Source organism: Nycticebus coucang, chromosome 15 (assembly GCF_027406575.1).
Source record: "Nycticebus coucang isolate mNycCou1 chromosome 15, mNycCou1.pri, whole genome shotgun sequence".
Classification (NCBI taxonomy): domain Eukaryota; kingdom Metazoa; phylum Chordata; class Mammalia; order Primates; family Lorisidae; genus Nycticebus; species Nycticebus coucang.
In genome coordinates, this window is record NC_069794.1 from 31,629,448 (window position 1) to 31,653,535 (window position 24,088).

Genomic DNA, 24,088 nt, shown 5'->3' on the forward strand with positions numbered 1-24,088 from the left:
AAAAAAAAACTTTTACAAGACAACACTGCTTATAGTACTCCAGGGCTTGATATTTTATAATGAATCCTATTATTATTTTGGGCAACGCAAAAGCAATTTTATTGCATTATATTTTGTATTGAAGAACTGCATTTATTAAATATAAATCTTCCAAGTACAGCATGATACTTGCAATAATGTATTTCTTATTTTTTATTTTATTGCAAAATGATTTTGCAATAATGATATTTGCTTTAAAAATAAATTTTAAAAAAGAAAAGGGTCCCATTCTCTTGATGTCTGGAAAGTTCTACTTATACCTATAGTGGATACATTTCTGAGAGAAGTTTCCTTAGTGGTGTCTCTCTAGGGTTCTCCACAGTGCGAAAACAGCAGACTTCAAGATCCCCACTTTCCTCTGCTCCAAAGTAATGGTCCCAAACAAAAGATGCAAGTCCCAGGAAAGAAGTTTCCCGCTTTGTAAATGCATGAATTTGCATTCTTCTTAAATGTATCTGTGCTGGTGAGTTTGATTAGATTGAATCTGATAAGTATTGCATTTTCTGAGGCTGAGTGTGGTGGCTGCTGCCTGTAATCCTAGCACACTAGGAGGCTGAGGCAGGTGGATTGCCTGAGCTCAGGAGTTGAAGACCAGCCTGAGCAAGAGTGAGACCATGTCTCTACTAAAAATGGAAATATTAGCTGGGCATCACAGAGGGTGCTTGTAGTTCCAGCTACTCAGAAAAGTGAGATGGGAGGATTGTTCAAGCCCAAGAGTTTGAGATTGCAGTGTACTATGCCAAGGCACTCTCCCCAGGGCAACAGAATGAGACTCTGTCTCAAAAACACACAAACAAACAAAAACAAAAGATTACATTTTCAGGACTTTCAAGGCTGACAGCAAAACCTGAAGCAAGCTATGTTCACCGAAATAATGCTACCCATGAAGTATTATGGCACTGTTTATAGTATTTCCCAGCACATCTAATCATCCCACAGATTTCTTGGGTGTCCTGCTGGTCCCTTGGAATTCCTCAGCTACATATAGTCTCCCTTGAACCATATAAAGATCTTATGTATTTGGTAGTTGTTTGTATGCTATAATTAGATTTAGCAATTAGATTCAAAGTTTTAGGTTTTTTAAAGACATGAAATATCCTTCAAAGGGTATTTTGCCCAATCTCCCTGACATGCAGCTGACAAGGCCCAGAGGGGCAATGACTTGCCCTACATCACACGGGCAGGGGAGGTGCCATGACAGGGTCACCTTCCACCTCCTTGATTCCCAGGACGGCTGACGCTGAGATTACCATGAATCAAATGTATAAGCAGTAATAAAATGTGTTTAGGCTGTCCTAATATGGGGGTCAGAGAGAGCACGTATAAGGCGGGATAGGATGTTTCAGTGAAAATATGGAGAAATGGGAAATAAAACCCTGGTGTCAACACACAAATTCAGAATCTGGGACATGGGCAGAGAAAAGTACTTCAGGCTCATAGTGTCTCTCAGTCTCTCTCTTTCACTTTCCCTCTGTCCCCTTCCTTTATATTTATCTTCCTTCCTCCCTCTTTCATTCTTTCCCTTTCTTCCTTCCTATTGTTCTCAAGCACAGCTGTCTCTCCATATAATAATAGGGATGTCCATGAAGCCAGGAATTCATAACACAACTAAACATACATGTTCATTCATACTCCCATGAGCACATGCATGCACACATGTGCACTCCCCCATACCATACACCAAGATCAGGATACATTGCTGCAGTGTGGGCTCTCTCCGAAGCCAACTCTGAGGCAGAGCTGAACATGCAGGAGGTTTGGCAGGAAACATCCTTGCGACCCACATCAGTGGAGAGGAGGGAGAAGGAAGTAGAATTGGGCAAAGGAAAAAGCCAATCTAGCATGCAGGCCCACAGACACCTCTTCTAGAGCTAAAGGCCCATCGGAGATGTCCTCGAACAGCCAGGCCTTTATATCCCTGCCTCTATGGGTCATCAGATGCGTGCCATCCCAGGAAGTACACAACCTTGACTCAGAAGACTCTTTGTAGCTGAGGCAAAACCTGCAGGGACAGAGAGCTGCAGGATGCCTGCTGACAGCCTTCCCTGCAAGAGGGACAAGATTGTAATGGTTTCTCTCTGTGTCTACCACATATATTTCCAAGAAAAAGCCAGCCTGTACTGTCTGGTACAGACACACACAAACGAGCACTTAGTGGTGAGAACAGCTTGGATTTGTGGCTATTGGAAAAAAACGCTCCAAAATCTCAGTGGCTAATAACAAGAAAGACTTCCTTCCAGTTTATGTTTCAAGTCTATTGCATGTAGCCTGAGGCTCTGCTGTATGCTGTCTTCACTGGAGGACCCAGGCTTATAGAGCAGCCTTTACTGAAACACTTCAGCACTCATGAAAAGGGGGAAAGAGGCAGCAAGCACATACCCGCAAAGCGTGAGCATGGAGAGGTGTGGCTACTTCCACTCACATTTCATCAGGCAAAGGAAACCACAGGATTGAGCCCAGCCTCAGTGGGACTGTAAATATAATTGTCTCCTAGATAGGGTAGGAGAAACAGACTTTGGTGACCAATAACACAATTTCCCACAGCTACACTGATCTCAAGGAGAGGAGACTTAAAACAATTCTGCAAGTCATCATTTAAGTTCATAAAGTACAGAAATGGTGTGGATTATAACTGCACAGAGAGAGGCAGGAGATTTGTGTGAGGCCCTTAAGTACAGCACTTATTAGAGGTTTGGCTGGACACAGTAGGTCTTCAATACATCTTTATGAAATTGAATTGAATTTAGGTTTTCATGTGGGTTTCCCTTGAATTTAGTTCACTGTAAACCTAACCTAGGTATGCCATCCACTAAAACATATGATATGAGGATGATGCTTTTAAAGGAGATTTTTTTTTAGTCTTAAAACTTTTATGATTATAAAAGTAATTTTTTTAAGTTTAAGAAAATCACAAAGGCAGAAATGAAAAATCATAAATAGGAAAAAAGTATAAGTAAGTATAAGCAGATACATAAATAAGAGAGAGAAGTGTCTTAGGTCAGGCTTCCATAACAAAATGCCATAGATGAGGAGGCTTAAATAACTGGAATTTGTTTTCTCACAGTTCTGGATTCTGAACTCAGAGAGAAAGAGCTCTGGTCTCCTTCTTTTCAGGTCATAGTCCTATCAGATGAGGGCCTCACCCTTGTCACCTCATTTATCTATTACCTCCTAAAGATTCTGCCTTCAGATACAGTCATGGTGGGGGTTAGGGCTTTGACATATGAATTTGGGAGATGAGGATAATTTTCAATCCATACCAAAAAGTAGAAGGGAAAAAAAAATAAATCATATCCCCCAAAGTGACATCAGGAGAGTAGGTTATGCCATGGTAACACGTCTTAGTCGTTTATCACTCTAAAGGTATAGTTCTTGTTGAGGCTATTTGCCTATCAAGAGTCAGCTGGGGACTCTGCTCTATGGCTCCACTGTGGAGCCGGCACTGATGGAGCAGGGATCACCTTAGATACTCTCAGGCACCATGGCAGAGGAAAAGAGAACTCTCAGTGATTTCAAATAGGCAATGAATTGTGCCATCCAAAAAGAACAATGGCTTTAATAAATTAATATGCATTCTTAAATGGTGGGATGGAAACAGGCATAGAAAGAAATAGAGACATAGCACTAAAAAGGGATTTATTGCCAACCGGCTATTGTTTGCTGAACCCCACCAGGAACTCAGCACGGTGTCATGCATGACTAATACTGGATTCCCACGCTCAGGACCTTCAGTTCGGTTAGGGAAAGATAGTTCAAAACGATAGAAACCCATACAGGTCTATATGCTTCTGTGGGTGGCTGACTGAGTGAGTTCTCTCTCTCTTTCTACTCCTGCAAGAATTAACTTCCTGTTTCTGGGGGCTTATTAATATATTTGCCTTCCTGCACTTAGACTAGAATAAATACGTGAGGTACAACGTTGAGAGACAGAAATCCTAAGTGATAAAGGATTTGAAAGGCAAGGGGTTTATGAGGAGGCGAGAGCAATAGAAAAAGCACTATATAGGAGATGAAACTTGAGACTTGGTCATTGCAAATGGTATGAGAGGGAAAAAAGGAAAACCGTGGATCAAAGAGTTGAGGACGGCAATTTGGGGAAATGAAGCCATACCTTAAACAGCACTTGTAGCAAGTGATGCAACTGCTAAGAGGACGTCCAGGTGCATTAAGTGCATAACAGAGGTGTTGAGCCCTATTTCCAAGGAAGCAACTTGGAAAGGCTCCAGACAGCTGCTGAGAATGGCCAGGTGCAGGATGCTTTGAAGGGAGAAGTACCTTCAGACAGAATGCAATAAATAGGATGATGGAACTATTAGCTTTACTACAAGGGGTAGCTTTGGGTTCCACTGGAGAAGCATCACGTTCAAATTTCTGTTTACCCCCTAAAAATAAGGACAGGAAGAAAAATGAATGTGCTCTGATTGGTAACGTAAAGTTGAAAGTAAGTCTGTATCTCACAGCTGGGTTCCCTATTCTACAACTTTGGCAAATCCCACAATCCCTCTGTCTTGGTGGTTCCCATTACAATATTTGCAAAGGCAATATTTCCTTCATTTATTCTTTAACATTCAACAAACATTTGTGAAGCCTTAGGTGGAACTAAAATATTCTTTTTTATATGACCTAATTTAAAACAATAACCCAATTTGCAATATTTTAAAATATTTAAAATTATAACCTGCTGTGTCACAGTAGCTGGGGGCTAATCGACAGTAACAGCATCCATAAAAGAAATTACTGTAGAAATAAGCATTTTATGGATAGAATAGAAGTGCTGGGCTCAGTTGTTCCATTAATAAAGTGGCTCATTAATAGCACAGTGGCTGGCACATCTTTAGTAGTAAATAAAATATTTGTTAAATGAATAAATGAAGGCAGAGATCTTGTTTGTCTGATTCATAGCTGTGTACTTTGCCTTTAGATAGTGCCTGGCACATAAAAATAAATATTGGTGAATTGAACAAATAAATAACTAATTACATTTATTTATTTATTCTGGATTGTGATTACATACAAACTTGATGTGTGGGTTCAGCATTACAACCTCCACTGTTATTCAGAGGCCAAGTTTAGTTCTAAGCCATTGCAGCATAACATTCCCACTGAAAAGTAAGCTCCATGGGAAAGAACTTTGTCTAAGTTAATTCTTCCTTAATGTTTTTAATACAAATACATATGAAGGAATGCTAACTTCCATCAGCTTTGTGACCTGTTCCAGTAAATCAAAAATAAAAACAAAACCTACTGTGCATGGGAAAACCTAAATTTCTCTGCAAAGAAAGAATATCTTTCTTTCATGCCACCATTGTGAGCCACTTTAGCCCAGATTTTCCAGCCTCTCAGAGACTGGTACCATGCCTGACTTACATGCAACTGGGCTAGCACCTCTGATTACTTTTAATAAAATTTTTATGAGTTTTCTCAGTGTTAATTACAATCCAGGTGGGGGTGTATAAATTTAAAACAAACAAAAAAATAGTCTTTCAGGAATGAAAAATAAATGTAATTTGAAATCAATATTTATGAAGTTGTGATTAATTGACTGATGACCAAATGATTACAAAATGTCTGTCTGAAACATCTACTCAAATTTATTAGCTTTGACCAAAAAAATAAAAAAATAATCTGAACTGGGTCAATGAAAGAATAATGCATTCCTAATCAATTTTTAATAGCACTTAAGATTTTATATTTTTTAAACTTGCTTTTAAATAATTTATCATCAAAATGAATCTGATTTAAACATGGGGCAAAAGGTGTTCCATAGCTATTTGATGTTTTTCTTAGAAAAGAAATTCAATTATAACTGACTTTTTATTACTGAACTACTTTATTAATAATAATACATCTCGCACTTACATGGAGGCATTAGGACAACAATCTCAGAGAGTCCATCAAATATAATCTAGGATTTAACTCCATTTCTACTATTATCTGGTAGTTTTCTGTATGGAAAGACCTGCATAACAACCCCTAAGAACCTTCCTAGTATTAAAAGTCTATAATTTTAAGGATTTAGGAGGCTTTCTAGGTGTCATGTATAATAGAACTCCTCAGATCACAAGGTTCCCCATGAGGCTACCAAGAAGTTGAGACAGAAATCAAACAGAGAGCCATGAGCTGTGTGTTCATTGTTTTCCTATTAAAGCAATGGTGGCATCATTTAACTATTTGGCCCAAACATCTATTTAGAATATGATTTATGCATAAACGGGAAGTGGCCTTCACAGAGAGAAATGTAGTTCTTGCCTTAAACCACTTACATTGTTAAAAGCAAGGCCTGAAATTAACCTGGACCAAGAAAGAATCCTAATCAACATGGATTGCCAATAAGATTGTGTGTGTGTGTGTGTGTGTGTTTGTTGTCACATTAAGTGAACAAAGCAGATAGCTTATGTTATGATCTTGTTTGTGCTTATGCATACAGTTATATAAGAATTAAAAGATCTGGGGCCAGCTAGTGGCTCACACCTGTAATCCTAGCACTCTGGGAGGCTGAGGCAGGTGGATTGCTTGAACTCATGAGTTCAAGACCAGGCTGACCAAGAGCGAGACCCTGTCTCTAAAAATAGCTAGGCTCTGTGGCAGGTGCCTGTAGCCCTAGCTACTTGGGAGGCTGAGGCAAGAAATTCACTTAAGCCCAAGAGTTTGAAGTTGCTGTGAGCTATGAGGCCATGGCACTCTACAGAGGGTGACAAAGTGAAATTCTGTCTCAAAAAAAAAAATAAAGAATTAAAACGTCTGCAAGGATGTACTCTAGAATGTTAACAGAGATTACCACACAAGATAGAGAAGTGAAGCAAAAGTATGGAGGGAATTTTACTTATTATTTTATATACTTTTAAGTTTTCTTAAAATGAGTCTGCATCATTATTGTTTAATTTTCTTAAAATGAACCTGCATTATTTTTGCAGTTATTAAAAAAGCAAAAGAGTCTTCTGTTTTGAGGTGATGAGTAAAAACGTTGTTTAACATAAAGTAGCCTGGGTTTATAATAAAGGTAGGCTGTAGCTAGGGGAAATAGTACTATTGTGAAATAGTCGTGTAGTGCCAGATACTAGATAAATTACATGCAATCTCTGACCTCAAGAAACATAGTCTGTTGTGGGGCCAAACACACAATAAACTCTAATACAATGTGTCAACAGAGCACTAATACTGCACTGGGAAGCAGTGACAATGCTTTTAAATGTAAAAGATATGTCAGAGACTCTAGATTTTAATATTCTACTTATAAGGCAGGTTGGGATTTAAAATTTATCTTTGAGATCAGGTAATGAGACAAATCACCAGAATGGTTTACAGGGAATGAACTTGAGTCAGTAAGTAACGGAAGTCTTCTAAAGAAGTGTCTGGCTGGGTGTGGTGGCTCAAGCCAATAATCCCAGCACTTTAGCACTTTGGGAGGCCAACACGGGAGGATTGTTTCAGCCTAGGCAACATGGCAAGACACCATCTCCAAAAAAATTTTTTAAACTAGCCAGTGTGCACCTGTCATTCCAGGTACTCAGGAGGTTGATGCAGGAGAATTGCTTGAGTCCAGGAGTTCAAGGTTACAGTGAGCTATAATCACACCACTGCATGCCTTCTGGACAACAGTAAGACCCAAGCTTTTAAAAAAAAACATAGTTTCTTCACTGTGGAATACTATTTGGCTGTAAAAAAAAAGAAGGAGAAGGAGGAGGAGGAAGAGGAGAAGGAGGAGAAGGAGGAGAAGGAGGAGAAGGAGGAGGAGGAGGAGGAGGAGGAGGAGGAGAAGGAGGAGGAGAAGGAGGAGGAGGAGGAGAAGGAGGAGGAGGAGAAGGAGGAGAAGGAGGAGAAGAACGAGGAGGAGGAGAAGGAGGAGAAGGAGGAGAAGGAGGAGGAGGAGAAGGAGGAGGAGGAGGAGAAGGAGGAGAAGGAGGAGGAGAAGGAGGAGGAGGAGGAGAAGGAGGAGGAGGAGGAGAAGGAGGAGGAGGAGGAGAAGGAGGAGAAGGAGGAGAAGGAGGAGGAGGAGGAGAAGGAGGAGGAGGAGGAGGAGAAGGAGGGGGAGAAGGAGGAGGAGAAGGAGGAGGAGAAGGAGGAGGAGGAGAAGGAGGAGGAGGAGGAGAAGGAGGAGGAGGAGGAGAAGGAGAAGGAGGAGAAGGAGGAGGAGAAGGAGGAGGAGGAGGAGAAGGAGGAGGAGGAGGAGAAGGAGGAGGAGGAGGAGGAGAAGGAGGAGGAGGAGGAGAAGGAGAAGGAGGAGAAGGAGGAGGAGGAGGAGAAGGAGGAGGAGGAGGAGAAGGAGGAGAAGGAGGAGAAGGAGGAGGAGGAGGAGAAGGAGGAGGAGGAGGAGGAGAAGGAGGGGGAGAAGGAGGAGGAGAAGGAGGAGGAGAAGGAGGAGGAGGAGAAGGAGGAGGAGGAGAAGGAGGAGAAGGAGAAGGAGGAGGAGAAGGAGAAGGAGGAGAAGGAGGAGAAGGAGGAGAAGGAGGAGGAGAAGGAGGAGGAGAAGGAGAAGGAGGAGGAGAAGGAGGAGGAGAAGGAGAAGGAGGAGGAGAAGGAGGAGGAGGAGGAACAAGAAGAAGGAACAAGAAGAAGAACAAGAAAGAAGGAAAGAAAGCAATAAGTCGGTCATGGTGGCTCACATCTGTAATGCTAACATTGTGGGAGGCCAAGGCAGGTGGATTGTCTGTTCCGAAGTTCAAGATTTGAGCAAAAGTGAGACCCTGTCTTACTAAAAATAGAGGGAAAAAAACTAACTGGACAGTTGTGGCAGCACCTGTACTCCCAGCTACTCAGGAAGCTGAGGATTAAGGATGGCTTGAACCCAGGAGTTTGAGACTGCTGTAAGCTATGATGCCATGTCCTCTACACAGGCGACTGAGTCAGACTGTCTCAAAAAAAAAAAAAAAGAAAGAAAAGAAACCCTATGTTGTATTTGCTACAACATAGATGAAACTAGAGGACATTATCTTAAGTGAAATAAACTGACACAGAAAGGCAAATACTACATGCTACATTATCTCACTTGCACATGAAATCTAAAAAAGTTGACTTCTCCGGGAGGCAAGAGTGGGTGGATTGCTTGAGTTCAGGAGTTTGAGACCAGTTTGAGCAAGAGGGAGATCCCATCTCCATTAAAAAAAAAAAAAAATAGCCAGATGTTGTGTTAAGTGCTTGTAATCCCAGCTACTTGGGAGGCTGAGATGCATTGGCAAAATGTGAATTCTGGACCTCTTATAAAAAATGGCTTTGCCTTCAAATAACAAGGAAAGAGCCAAACCAGACGACTTTTATATGTGAAGCATTCTGTTGTTTTTTGTTGTTGTTGTTGTTGTTGTTTTTTGTAGAGACAGAGTCTCACTTTACAGCCCTCGGTAGCGTGCCATGACGTCACAGGGCTCACAGCAACCTCCAAGTCCTGGGCTTACGCGATTCTCCTGCCTCAGCCTCCCAAGCAGCTGGGACCACAGGCGCCCACCACAACACCCAGCTATTTTTTTGTTGTTGTTGCAGTTTGGCCGGGGCTGGGTTCGAACCCGACACCCTCAGTATATGGGGCCAGCGCCCTACTCACTGAGCCACAGGCGCCGCCCATGTGAAGCATTCTGAAAAAGTAGCCATTAAAAATATTTGACCTAGTCTCCAATTCCAAGCGCAAGATGGTCTCTAATTCCCAAGAAATGAAGTTACTGAGCTCTTTGGAAGTATCCTCACTGTTACTTGTGAGCCAATTTTGGGCTTCTCTGAGTGAACTTCTAGCTGGTCCAATCACATTGGTACCTGATCCTTTTCTAGACATGATAGTAAGCATATATTGATGTCATTTAATCTTCATATACATGCTCAAAACAATCCAGTAAGGAAGGTAAGATGCACAATAAGTTGCCTGAAACCACAAAGCTAGGAAGTTGTCCAGGACAAGAAGAGGAACTCCAGGTCCAGAACCTCTTGCTCTTAACCATTAGATTTCTTATTGAGATCATGCTGCCTCTTTTTTTCAGAAAGATTAGTAAAAATTATCCCAATGGTCTTGTTTCTCAATCTCCCAACTCATAGCCTGTATTTGTGTACTTTATCACATCAGCTGTCTCTCACTTAAAGTTGCAGCTAGATTCCAAATCTGCTAAACGGTATTTAAAATTCTTTTAGACTTTCCTTTTTCCATGGTAGGAAATGTTAATTTATAACCTCAAAAATTCTCTCTTGAAGTTCAACAACACAGTGGTACATTGCACATCCAATCACGCACCTGAAATGCAGACGTTTAGAATGCCTTGCCCAAGTGGATGACTCACACTGTTCGTAGCTCCCTCACGTAAGGTTTTAATCAGAGTCCCTGGCTCCAATTTAACTTAAACCTCCTTTAAGCAGGAATCACAGACAGGCCAATAGTGAAAGCGTGTCTTCAAGAAAAGCTGCGATTAAATGTACCCCGATTGTCTTGGACACAGTTGGGGAGACAATCACTATGTGTTTTAAGTGAATTATTGTGCCCTCTGGGAGTATCTTCTATCACTAAAGAATGGAAAGGGAGCTGAGAAAAGGGCAGAGTTGTTTTGAAAAATTGAAATGTATAGACATCTTTTTCTTTCGTGTTTTGACTGCGCTGTGTTTTATGAATTGCGTGAGGTTTAATCTCCAGGCGAAAAACTCTCTCCTCAACCCGACCCCAGAAAAAGATCTGGGAATTTGAAAATCGCCTTTCTGTATCTTCCTCTATAATGCTTCTTTAAATTTTCAAGTTCTTCAATACCTGTAGTAAACCACATTCCGCTCCCTCACCAGGGAAAGTTATTTTGTATTGTTTTTAAAGAAAGGGAAAAGCCTCGGGAGACCACGCGTTTTGAAAGCGCGTTCTCGTTTCCGTTCCCGAGCGGATTTGGCTCTGCCCGGCCGCCGTACGGCCCTGGAGCGTCTTCAGCCGCTGCAACAAGCCGCGCTCGGCGGGACTTCCGTGTTGGCGGGATTCTGAACGCTGCCATGGCTCAGACTGTGCAGAACGTTACATTGTCTCTCACCCTGCCCATCACGTGCCACATTTGCTTGGGGAAGGTAATAGGTGATTGCGGACAGAACTAGGAAAGGGTTTGGGGATGAAGTCGCCGGCCACAGCCGAAGGCGGACTTCCGTGCGGGGCGGGGAAGGGGCGTGCGGCGCGGAGATGGGGGAAGACGCTACCCCGCGTCCTCCTCAGGCGACGGGAGGCTGCGTCCTGGGGGAGAGAGGGAGCGCGCGGTGATTAATGGGTTCCTCAGGGCGCCTTTCCGATGAGGCTGACAGCGGCCCGGGGTTTGGAGCGAGTGCGGCGAGGCGGTTTTGTCACCGCCGGCGGCCTGACACGGGCCGACGCCGGCCTCAAAGGAGGCCCCATCAGAACCGCATCGCAGCAATGTTTACACCCCTGTGCAAGCCCGCGTGGCGAGGAGTGAAGCTCATTAAAATACATTTCCTGGGAGCGTCGTCTAAGGTTTCTGAGTCTCCTGTGTAATCTCAAGAGTGTTCATGTCTTGGGGCCAGCAGTGCTACGAGTTGAGTCTTTCCATTTCCAAGATCCTTTCCTTTTATTCCAGGGTTGAGGCTGGCGTTGGGTGTGGGTTCATAATTTGAAAAGTAAGTTGTACGTGCTCCTGGTTGGTGTTTAAGAGGTCTGGTCTTTAAGAATGGATCAGTCGCGAGATAGAATACCCTGTTTGTGATGCAGAAGGTGCCTGATGTGTTTGGGGAACAAGGTAAATAAAGTTCTGAAATAGAATTAGAAAAAGGTATCTTGATTTGTCTCCTCTTGCATTTCCGTTTGTCTCGCCCTTTCAGGTTAAGAGCATGGCGGGCGCCTGTAGTCCCAGCTGCTCGGGAGGCTGAGGCAAGAGAATCGCGTAAGCCCAAGAGTTGGAGGTTGCTGTGAGCCGTGTGACGCCACGGCACTCTACCCGAGGGCGGTACAGTGAGACTCTTGTCACACTGTACAAAAAAAAAAAAAAGAGCATTTGTTTCTTTATTGCATAGATAAGTGGGGGTGGGGGGGTACTGTGCACAACCATATCCATATTTTATCTGTGGTGTGTCAGGGTAGGTGTTTGCCCCCAGGAGCAGACTGCAAAGACAGCCTAGGCTTAGAATTGAAAAATACAAATGTTGCAGAGCAAACTTTTGAGTACCAGCCAATACGATCATCTCTGAGGTTCTGTGTGTTTGAGTTTAAGAAGTAGAAGGAAGTAAGGATTAAAAACAATTGATTACTCTCCCTAGAACCAGTCAGTTGTGATAAGAGAGATGAAAGGCGGCCTGGTAAAGAGTGGTCTTTGAGCTGGCATTTGCTACCCCTGCCTACATTCTTGGCTAGGAGAAGAGGAAGTGATGTTTCTAATTTCTACACTCCCTTACATTTGACTCCTAACTTAAACTTCCTGGAAGTATTTGTTAATTTCTGTATGAATTTCATCCAACACTAACCTTAAAAGCTGAGAAAAATATTTTTGGGAAGTAATTTTCCCTTGGTTTTAGTTTAGTGCATATCATACGTAGTTACCATCAGTCAATAGGCCGTCATTTGCAATTGTGTTGACAGTATAGTCTATTAGACTTACCAAACTTTTGCTTTTTGTATTAAAAGAAAATGATACCTAATGGAATATAGTGTAGATTACAAAATGGTCTTGTATGCATTTATTATTTTGTTTGTTCTTGCTATGAGACAGGCCTGGTTTTCCCATTTTAAAAATGAGGATACTGAGGTTTAGAGTTTTTGTGGTTGAAGCTCTGCCATCATTTCCGTTTTAAGTAGAATACTTCAGAATACTTCATAAGGCACTCACCTAAACTCATCTAAGACAGCAGATGCTTTTGATGGGGCTTATTTTTTCTGTATTTGCTAACTTTATTCTAAAATAAAAATCAAATAAAAAATGAAAAGATTAACAATATGTAAACAGGCATTTGTTTTTCTGTCTGCTATGGAAGCAGGTGCGGTGACTGAGGCCTGAGTTCTACATTCAGACTACCTCGGTTCTAATCTAGGTTCTAGCACTTAAAAGTCATAAAACCTTTACAAAGTACTCAACCCCTTTGATCCTCAGTTTCATTATCTGTAAAAATGGAAATAGTAATGGTTTCAACTCCCATTTTTGCAGTTTCTGGTGGATTAATTAAAGTATGTGCAATACTTAACATAAAGTCTGCTACATAATAATATTTCACTGTTAGCCTTTACTGTGGGCCCTGAGGTAGGCCTTCAGTCTGAGCAAACATTCATTTCCAGGAACTGTTCTTCCCAGTTGCTTTGTGAGGCTATTGCACTTTGAATTGAAGATTTGCATTCCCAATGAATGGGACCTGTTTGTTCTAGAAATTGTCACAGCATAACCAGGGTTTCTAACTGGTACCATGTGACTGTTGCCTTTTGTATAGTTAAACCAAGTTGATCTTGCTTATGCTGTTCACTGTCCCACACATACCGTATTTGTGGAGTATTAAAAATATCATGTCCCCAGTGCTACCACCATCTCCCTGACGTGCAGCATTTCCAACCAACTCTGAGAACAGCTTTAAGGTCATTGTGCTTAGCCCTTTCTCTTAATTATTCTTTTTTTTTTTTTTTTGGCTGGGGCTGGGTTTGAACCCGCCACTTCTGGCATATGGGACCGGCGCCCTACTCCCTGAGCCACAGGTGCCGCCCTCTCTTAATTATTCTTGTGCCACCCTCTCACCATTTATTCCCACATCTCACAGTCAGCATTCGATTATTCAAAAGAATTAGGGGCCACTATTCCTGGTAGATCACTGTAAAAAAAAAGAAAGTCCATATTACCATGAAAGAGGTGGTGAGGAGGCTTAAATCTGAAGAGATAGATAAGAGGAGATGCCAATGGAGATGGGGAAATGGACATAAAAGAAGGAAGGAGAGAGCCTAAGTATGAACCGTTGATGTTTTGTCTTTTGAATATAAATACACTTAAAATTGGAATGTTTAGATATTTTGCATTTACTACCTCTTTCTCTGCTTCATTGTTAAAAGGTGGATTTTCTTTGCCCAATAGTGTTTTTAGCAACTTTGCTGATATTGTAGAAGTTCTGTGTGGCCTGAGGCAGTTAGGTACCAATTTTGTGGAAATTCAGTTATGTATATTTTTCTTGCCTATTCCTGAATTTCATTCCATGTCTTGGATTAGTGAGCTCTCAAGCAGAAATATAGTAATGATTTAGCCCAGGATATCTGTTAAGTCTTTTGTCCCCAACCCTTGAGTCATGGACAGGTAGGTGGAACTGTGGCTGCACAACAGATGGTAGGTGAATGAAGCTTCATCTATATTTACGGCTGTTCCCCATGCCTGGCATCACTGCCAGAACTCTGCCTCCTGTCACATTAGTGACAACTTTAGATTCTCACAGGAGCACAAACTGTACCATAAACTGTGCATGAGAGTAACCTAGGTTGCATTTTCCTTATGAGAATTTAATGCCTGATGATCTCAGGTAGAGCTGAGAACATAAACAATGTACTCTGAGTGTCATTGCCTTTTATCACGCCCAGATGAGCCCATATAGTTGCAGGAAAATAAGCTCAGGGGTCCCATTGATTCTGCATTCTTGTGAGTTGTATAATTATTTCATTATATATTACAATGTAATAATAGATACAAGACGTGCAATGAAAGTAATGCTCTTAAATGATCCTGAAACCCTCTTCATCTCCCAACCCCCCTGATCCATGGAAAACTGTCTTTGTTAAACCTAGTGCCAAAAAGATCATGGATCACTGAGTTAAATGACATTTCAATACTATAACCATCCTGCCATAGACCAATTTATTTCTAGATAATACTAGGGGTTTTTCTATTCAATTAGAAATCAAGCTGGAAAACCAAATTTTGTCATGAGTGAAAACCACATGTGACCCACAATTTTATGAAAGGATCAAGGGAGTTCTCAAGAGAAGTGCCAAGCAATGAATGCTGTTCAGCATTAATGTATCATATTAGGTATTCCTCATTTGAGCATGAGCACAGTTTTTGATACCACTTCAAGGTAAACATAAATTAACCGAAGAAGCATTTGGGAAGGAATTGAGATTGGGGGTGGGATATAGATGGACCAAAATAGTTTCACATAATAGTGAAATCTTTAAATAATTAAAATATTTTTCATTTGGAAGGCAATCAAGCTTTGTGGAGCTTCATAGTGTTACGATTTGTACTTAATATTATGGGCAAGCTGCCTGGCTAAAATAAGCAGAAATGAAGTCAGCTTCATTACAATTTAAGGGTACTGGTCTCTCTTGAAGTATCCAGTAACCGTATTGACTTTCTCGTAGTAATACTGTCAAAAGGATCTCTTCTTTGGGGTATGCCTACTTTGCTTTTCACTCATATCATTGATTAAAACTGTTGAAAAGATAGGCACTGGGATAATGCAAGTTAAAGGAGTTGTCACTCTATGTTGATGAAATTCATTGAACAGTCTCATACCAATGTTGAGAGGGGCAGTTTTCGGTTTTTGCATGTCTGGTTAAGCCAGACAACTGAACATGACAACCGAACATATGAGAACAAATCATCAGTGAGGCCCCATCCCCATTGATATATAGCAAGTCATCCGCCTCAGCACACTAAGCCCATATCTGAGTCCTGATTGCCTCTCGGTTCTCAAGAGTGGTTTTAAGAACCAGCCTTGCACATAATTGTCACATGTAATTTGCTTTGGGAAAAGTCCATATGGAGTACCAGTTCTACATTTTTCTCTATTTTTCGAATTAAAATAAGCTTGAAGAATGCATTCACTTTCAGACAGAACAGTATAGCAATATACTTCTTTTTAACATAGAATATAATAAAATTATATTATTAATTAAAAAAAATGTTAATATATCCTAGAAATTCTCAGGGTTGGTAGGTAATAGCTGACATATTTATTTCTCAAATAAGATTATAGTTCATCCTAAAATACTCCTGGTAGAGATGAAGGAGGAGGGAGATGTATCTCTCCTTTTACCTAGATAAGAAAGGGAACCCAGTTTAATAGGCATTAAATGACTTGGCTCACAGTTTTAAAGTTCTGGTATTAAAAAATTATGGCCTGGGGTTTCTTAAAACATAACAAGAGCAATCCAGGAATTTTACTTTGAAAAGTTTCTTAATTACCAAGGTTGAAATAGCAGGGCAATCGTTTTTATTCGGAACACTAATTCCTTTTCACAGTCTTTCTAGGTCTTCATTAGAGAAACCTATAAAGTTTTGACAAGGTGCAAGAAAGAATAATAGTTTTTAAAAAGTATGATTGGCTCTTGTCTCTAGTGAAGGTGCCAGAACGGCAGAGGAGTTAATTTTAAGTGTAATTGCCAGACCAGTTAGTAAAGCTCCTCAGTAGCCTCTTCCATCTCATCACCTCCATCAATGCCCAGGATCTCTCTTCTTTCAGGCATATGTTTTCTGTTTCCTACTCTTCCATTGTTGATTACTAACTCTGCTCCAAGGAAGGAAAAACTGTTTCATGGGTGAAAAAAAACATGCAGTTTTGCAGTTGAATCACATTGAATACAAATGCTGGCTCTGCTGTTGATAACCTTGAGGCTTAGTTTCCACAACTGAAAAGGGATGTGATACTAACTACCCTATTAGCTTATTAGGAAGGTTACTGTAAATATCCTAGACGAGTGGTTCTCAGCTGGGTGGATTTTACCCTCCAGGGACATTTGGTAATGTCTGAAGATATTTCACATTATGGGGTGGGAGGCACTACTAGCATCTAGCAAGCAGCCCCCAGTGTGCTGCAGATTAAAAATCTTATAATATACAGGACAGTCCCCTAAAACAAAAAATTTTTACTTGTGAGTAGTGCCACAGTTTAAACCAATGTGTAACTCTGGTTAGGTGATTCTTGGATGCGGATTTTAAAGGACTGCAATATTAGGCTTGACTCTTCCCGAGTATTATCTGCTTTTTTAAGAAAGGAGTTTTGGTGGTAGATTGGCATCTCTTAAGATATCTTTAAATAAAAGTAATGAAATGGCAGTGTAGAATAATAGATTATAGCATTAATCTTTCTGCACCAAGGACTGCCCTGTAAGGCCCATTCCAGTGAGAAAAACCTACTTTTTACACTTTTTGTTCTCTTCTTTCCGTTTCCCTCCTCACCAGCCTCAAGGAACATTTCTTCAGGATATCACTTTAACATGCTTACTCTAGATGAGTTTGAAATTGTATATGTTGCTTACCATTGCCATTGTTGTCTTGCATTTTTATTTTGTTAGAGTACTGTTTTACTGACACAGAGTTCATATGAGAGTGAATTGGATACAGAGTCCAAGAAGAAGATCTTATTAAAGAAAAGTATGTGTGTGTGGTTCCTGTCTGTGGCAGACAGGAACTGAGAGTAAGCTAGCTTCTTTGTATTTTGTTTGCTACTTCAGGTTATAATCAAATAACATAATAAGTACCATGTTTTAGTAGTTCTTTCTTCTTCATAAATTTCTATTCTCCTAAGATAAATGATTTCTAGAAATCATCATCTGATAAATACCTGGTTCAGAGAAATGAATTAGCCAACTCTTTCAAAAACTCAGCACAGTGCCAGTGATAATGCCAGCCATCGAACAGGGGAAAAGATTCTCTGGTAGGCGACATTGCTAATGGCACTTAGCAGACAGAGCCAAATAGTCTGCTTGTGGTTGTTCTTTTGTGTCATTTTGGCATATTTAATGGAAAGGTTAAATTTTTGCTTTTTCACAGTTTGGCATTGGCCATTGACCTTTTGCTTTAGAAACTTTTGGGTATATTATCTGAGCCTTTCATTTTGGTACATCAAAATTCACTTTTATTAATTTTACACTGTGCAAGACATTATACCAACTACTGTAGGTAGACGCAGAGATGAGCAAGACACTGGCGCTCTCCCATGATACCTGATATCTAATAAGGAAAAGACAGGACATAAACAGTTTCCTAAGTACAGTACAGTGAAGAAAGAGGTGAACATTGAATAAATGAACAAGAAGTACCCTCTTGGACAAAGACTCAGTTACTTTTTTTTTTTTTTTTTGTAGAGACATAGTCTCACTGTACCGCCCTCGGGTAGAGTGCCGTGGCGTCACACGGCTCACAGCAACCTCTAACTCTTGGGCTTACGCGATTCTCTTGCCTCAGCCTCCCGAGCAGCTGGGACTCAGTTACTTTTAAAAAAGATAAGTGAAAGCCTTGCAGGGAAGGTAACATTTGATCTTCATTTTCATAGGTGGGAGAGATTTTATTTATTTATCTTGTTGTCTGAGGTGGGTAGAGAGACCAGCAGAACATGTCAAGCTAAGAAATGGGATCTCCATACACAGGAAGCGCCCACCATCTGTATTCTTTTTGGTGAATACCAAATAGATCTGTGTCGGTTGAGGTAGATAGTGAAATGGCAGATAACGGGAATTGGCTGTTTAAGAACTAGATTATGTTTTTTGAGCACTGTATTTAAGACTATAAGCTGAGAAAAGGCATTGCTATTTGGCAAGAGAGCAGTATAAGCTACTGATCCATATTTTGGAGTGGTAACTCAGGCCTAAGTGTGAAAGGTGAACTGAAGTGAACATTTGGAAGCTTGGAAGGTTGTCATTGAATAAATTAAAGGTAAAGCAGTGAGAACTCAAACTCATTATTAGGTGAAGATAACAAGATAAATAATAGGTAAAAGAATGCTTAGAGATAGATTTGCCATGTTTTGGCTACTCTGAGATGTACTTTTTTTTTTTTTTTTCAAATTACAGCATCTTTGAAATCTAGTTGTATCTTACAATTAAATTTGATAGTTTTTCATTCTTTTTTCTTTGTAATACATAAAATATTGATGAATCTTAAAATCTGTGGCTTCTTAGACTTGATATATAATACCATCTGGTGACAATTTGGATGGTGAGGATAAGTTAAAACGATGAGTCATAGACTGCTCTAGCTGTTCTAACCCAAGTGGAAAGGTTGTGATCTCATTAACTTCAGACAGGAAGGAGTACAAGAAGAAGGAATGAGTGTGGAGGAAGCCAAGCTTGATTTGGGGCATGTTATGTTTGAGGCAGCTGCAGGATCCTTATATGGAATTTGGCTCCTGGGCACTTGGATATAGTGATATGGTTATTATTTTTTTTTAAGGAATTTCTAGGGAATTATCTGTACTAATCCGTTATTTAATCTTAACACTTGAATGAAAAGGGTACTAGATTAAGCCATAATTTTCAGAGGAAGAAATTGATGCCTGCAGACAAACTGGGGATCAAACGGCTAAGTAAATAGCAGAACTGGAATTGATCTCCAGTTTGTCTGCGTAAGCTCTGCCACATACTGAGGTCCACTTACAGAGGGAACCTTAGGGTTGTCAGCATAGAACAGATAGTAATGCCATATGACACATGAGATTAAGAGAGAAAAAGAACACATCAGATAAGATGACCTAGGACAAAACATTAGAAAAAGCCATTGTGTCACCTCCAGTTCTTAACTATAAGCATCTCACTCTGATCCTGTTTCTATCATACTTACTTTCCAGCATTACTACAGCCTTATTGAGACCTGTCTGTCAATCCATCATTTTTTCATTGTTATCATTTACATTGATCACTGTATTTCCTTGTTATTCTTGGTCATTTTTTATCATCAGTCCCTGTTTTTCCTTCCCATCTTAGTAAACTCCAACTCTGGGTAAACCAAACCTCTCAACTCTTCCTACCTAACATGAGCAGCTAAATATTGATAAGAAAATACACTGTATGTTAATTGATCTTACTTTGCATTCAGAACCACAGGCCTCAAATAGGAATTCAACAATGTACAGCAATGTAGCTACATGGCCCTACTAAATTTGCTTTGTCATTTTTCAAAATAACTGCTTTATTTTCATATTTTCTCAAGTCTATATCTCCTCATTTTCAGCTGATAACCTCACCTCATTTAACGACAAAATATAAGCACCTGAGACATCTTTCCATAAGCAGATCTTTCTACCCCTTTGTATTTGTCCTCACATCCCCTGTTTTTCCTTCTGTTACAAAGGAATACAGATCCTGGCTCCTGGATAAGGCAAAATCTCCCCCTTTTACTTTGGAACCCCTTTCCCTATTACCTTCTTAGGTAACCAAACCAGTTTGCTGTCTATGACTATAATGCCCTTACTCTTTTTCCGCTACTAATTTATTTTCCATATCATTCCTGTTGGTATTTCTAACCATGGTCTCACTTTTATGCTCTCTGCTTTGCAGCAAAACATGAAAGATTTGCCTCTATTCTCTGTCTTCACTTCATCTTTCATTGTCTCTCAATCTCCAGTCAGGTTTCCATACCCACCATTCACTGTAGCAGTGCTTGTCAGTAACAGATCACAGTGACTTCGGATCAGTTAAATCCCATAGTCACATCTCAGTACACATCAAACTCAGTCCCTCATTAATATTTTATGTACCTGGCCACTGTCTTTCTCTTGAAAAACTTTCTTCTCTTGACTCCTGTGATGCCATATTCTCCTTTCTCACATCACACGCCACTTCCTTCTCAGTTTACTTTGCTGATTGTTCTTCTTCTTCCTCTTCTTGCTGGAACACCTTCTTTTCTCTAGCTGTTGTGTCCGTGCAGGGGATCTTTTCCAGTCCTATAGCTTCAAATGCCTGTATCTTTTATGCCAGTGTCTCTCAAAACCTGCTTTGCTAAACTTGTCCACTTAATGTGGGCTTATCATCATCACAAATTTAACATGGCCAAAACAGAATTCTTGATTTCTAGTATGTGTGACACTTAGTCTTCCTCTGTCTTTGCCACTTTAGTAAATGATGACACCGACCACTCACTGAATTGCACATAACTGTTTTTTAGAGTAACCTTTGTTGCGGGAGCAAATACATAGAAAATACTCATTGCTTTTAAATGTATTTCTAATAGGGAGATCCTGTTGGGGGGGAATCTTGAATCTTGTTATACAGTATGCATGGTTTTATGTCTTGAGTGTAGACTTTTGTCTATTTTTAGATGAGTTCATGACTTTACAAAAATAGTCATCACTCTAAAAGTATGTACCAATCTAAGGAGGTAACTATTCCGTTTTTAACTGAAGTTTCTTAATTTGGGGGTATACGTTAACTTTGGGGGTAAACATTAACTTCTAGGTATACGTTAACTTGCAGGACTGTGGTGTGTGTGTGTGTGTTTGGGGAAAGCTACAGATAAAGTCTAGCAATATCTTCCTGGTAGTTTGAAGATTTTGTGCTCTTGATGTATTTTATGACCTGAAGATGAATTAAAGCATACATGAATATATTATGGCCCAGACTTCCAAATCACATATATTTTTAAGAAAAGTCAAAGATACCTGCAAAGAAAGTTCAGGCTTGTCTGCCACTTGATACTGTGACCAGGAATACCTCACAAATAAGCATTCATTCCTGGCTGCTGGTAGGAGCACTTTGGAAGAGGAGTTTGAGACACTGTGCTTTCATGGCCCCTTAAAAACAAAAAGAATCTTACCAAACCAGTCAAACTGAATGAATTAGAAATAGGTTTCTCTAAGAGGAAGTTTAAATCCATCCTCATTTATCTTCTCTATTTGGTTCTCTCGGGTTAGTATTCTTAATCAAGGGAGCACCCAAAATGTTTGGGAAGTCAAGACTAAGGCGATAGAGCTCCTTGTGAGACTCAAATGATTACCTGTCCATCATGAATAGCCATGCATCTATGATTTCTTGATGAAGAGTAGGAACCTCTTTGAAATTAATGAATACTCACAGTATCTTTCTGAGGCAGGCAGAGCAGCACAAGCATTTTCTCTGAGCAAAGTGGTATGTAATAGTTTTGTCTCTTCATTCTCCCTCGACTTAACACTGCTTAATCTTCTAGTCTTCTAGTCCCTACTACAGAAGGGCTCTACACTGATACTGTTGTTACTATTAGGACATGGAAATCTTGAAAGTAAGAAGAAATGAAAATGGCTATAAAATGTTTTAAATCTCACAGTGAAGATTTAAATAAAAGCCTAAGCATTTCTGTGCTGTTTTTGTTTCTATTGTGAAATTTGTAATATTTGAAAAATATTGTCATTATTCTCTTTTGATAAGCTCCCCACCTAATTGAATACTACGTACTGTCTTAATAGCAATTAATTCATTCAGCAAACTTTTGATGAGTGTCTATTAACAGACCGTCCTTTGGGCAATAGGGATTTAGGAATGAATGAGACTAAAGAAGGTCTTGCTCTCATGGAGCTTCCATTTCTAATGTATATAAACAGTAAATATGTAAATAAACAAATAATATGAGGTGGTATAAATACTAAGAAGAAAACCAAAGCAACTTCTTTCTTTTGTTTTCCTCCTGACAAAACCACTACCCAAAATCAAAACATTCAGTTAACCCCAAGCAAGCTACTTAATTTCTTCATGCGTTAGTCTCCTTATTTATAAAGTATATTTGCCCTGTCAGAAGTTTCACTCTCTATAACCAACTGTCTCAGCTAGTGTCTCTGTTATACATATATAAGAAACAATGTGGTCCACAGAAGTGGTGTTTTTAGAATCCTAGATATTCTGTCTTAAATACCTGCTCTGCCACTTCTAGAGAAGCCATTTGTTTGCTCTAAACTAAACCATTTAGCATTCTGGTTATGACTGTTGTCCTGTACTAAAAGAAATCTTTTTTTTTCCCAAAGGTTCGCCAGCCTGTCATATGCATCAACAACCATGTATTTTGTTCAATTTGCATTGATTTGTGGTTGAAGAATAATAGCCAGTGTCCAGCTTGCAGAGTCCCAATCACTCCTGCAAATCCTTGCAAAGAGATTATCGGTAAGGGCCTCTTCTATATAACCATAGGAATAGGTTTGAAACAATTCACAAATAATGTATATTTTGGTGAAGACTGAAATAGACTGTTTTCAATGATGTTATCTGGACAGCATCATAGGAGATGGATGAGTAATTTGTATAACGTATGTGAAACAACTGAGGGGGATGGGGCACTATAGCGATGCTAAGAAAAATAACCCTTACAGCCTTATTGATTCTAGTAGGGACTGTGCATGTGCACTAGAAATAAAAGTACCAGATGCCAAGAGCCAAAAAAATCCCTTCAGAGTTCACCCAAGAAAGTTGAGCTATGAACATTGAGTAGGGCTTCATGAAGTACCATGCTCATGGCTGGGAAGAATCAACATCGTTAAAATGTCTATACTACCCAAAGCAATATATAATTTTAATGCAATTCCTATTAAAGCTCCATTGTCATATTTTAAAGATCTTGAAAAAATAATACTTCGTTTTATATGGAATCAGAAAAAACCTCGAATAGCCAAAACATTACTCAGCAATAAAAACACAGCAGGAGGAATCACGCTACCAGACCTGAGACTGTACTGTAAATCGATAGTGATCAAAACAGCGTGGTATTGGCACAAAAACAGAGAAGTAGATGTCTGGAACAGAGTAGAGAACCAAGAGATGAATCCAGCTACTTACCATTATTTGATCTTTGACAAGCCAATTAAAAACATTCAGTGGGGAAAAGATTCCCTATTTAACAAATGGTGCTGGGTGAACTGGCTGGCAACCTGTAGAAGACTGAAACTGGACCCACACCTTTCACCATTAACTAAGATAGACTCTCACTGGATAAAAGATTTAAACTTAAGACATGAAACTATAAAAGTACTTGAAGAAAGTACAGGGGAAACTCTTGAAGGAATCAGCCTGGGTGAATATTTTATGAGGAGGACTCCCCAGGCAATTGAAACAGTATCAAAAATACACTACTGGGACCTGATCAAACTAAAAAGCTTCTGCACAGCCAAGAACATAGTAAGTAAAGCAAGCAGACAGCCCTCAGAATGGGAGAAAATATTTGCAGGTTATACCTCTGATAATGTTTGTCTAATAACCAGAATCTACGGAGAACTTAAACGTATTAGCAAGAAAAGAACATGTGATCCCATCTCAGGGTGGGCAAGGGACTTGAAGAGAAACTTCTCTAAAGAAGACAGACGCACAGTCTACAAACATATGAAAAAAGCTCATTATCCTTAATCATCAGAAAAATGCAAATCAAAACTACTTTGAGATATCCCTAACCCCAGTAAGAGTAGACCACAT

General features: G+C 40.0%; 1 protein-coding gene across 1 annotated transcript in view; it reads left to right on the forward strand.

The window, feature by feature from the left end:
• Positions 1-10,938: 10,938 nt before the first annotated feature.
• OBI1 (ORC ubiquitin ligase 1) overlaps positions 10,939-24,088 on the forward strand; it is a 39,913-nt gene continuing 26,763 nt past the window's right edge. The window contains exons 1-2 of the mRNA XM_053563847.1: positions 10,939-11,052; positions 22,654-22,789. Of these exons, the coding sequence (XP_053419822.1) occupies positions 10,981-11,052; positions 22,654-22,789 (208 nt within the window). The 5' untranslated portion in view covers positions 10,939-10,980. The remainder of the gene's footprint in view (positions 11,053-22,653; positions 22,790-24,088) is intronic.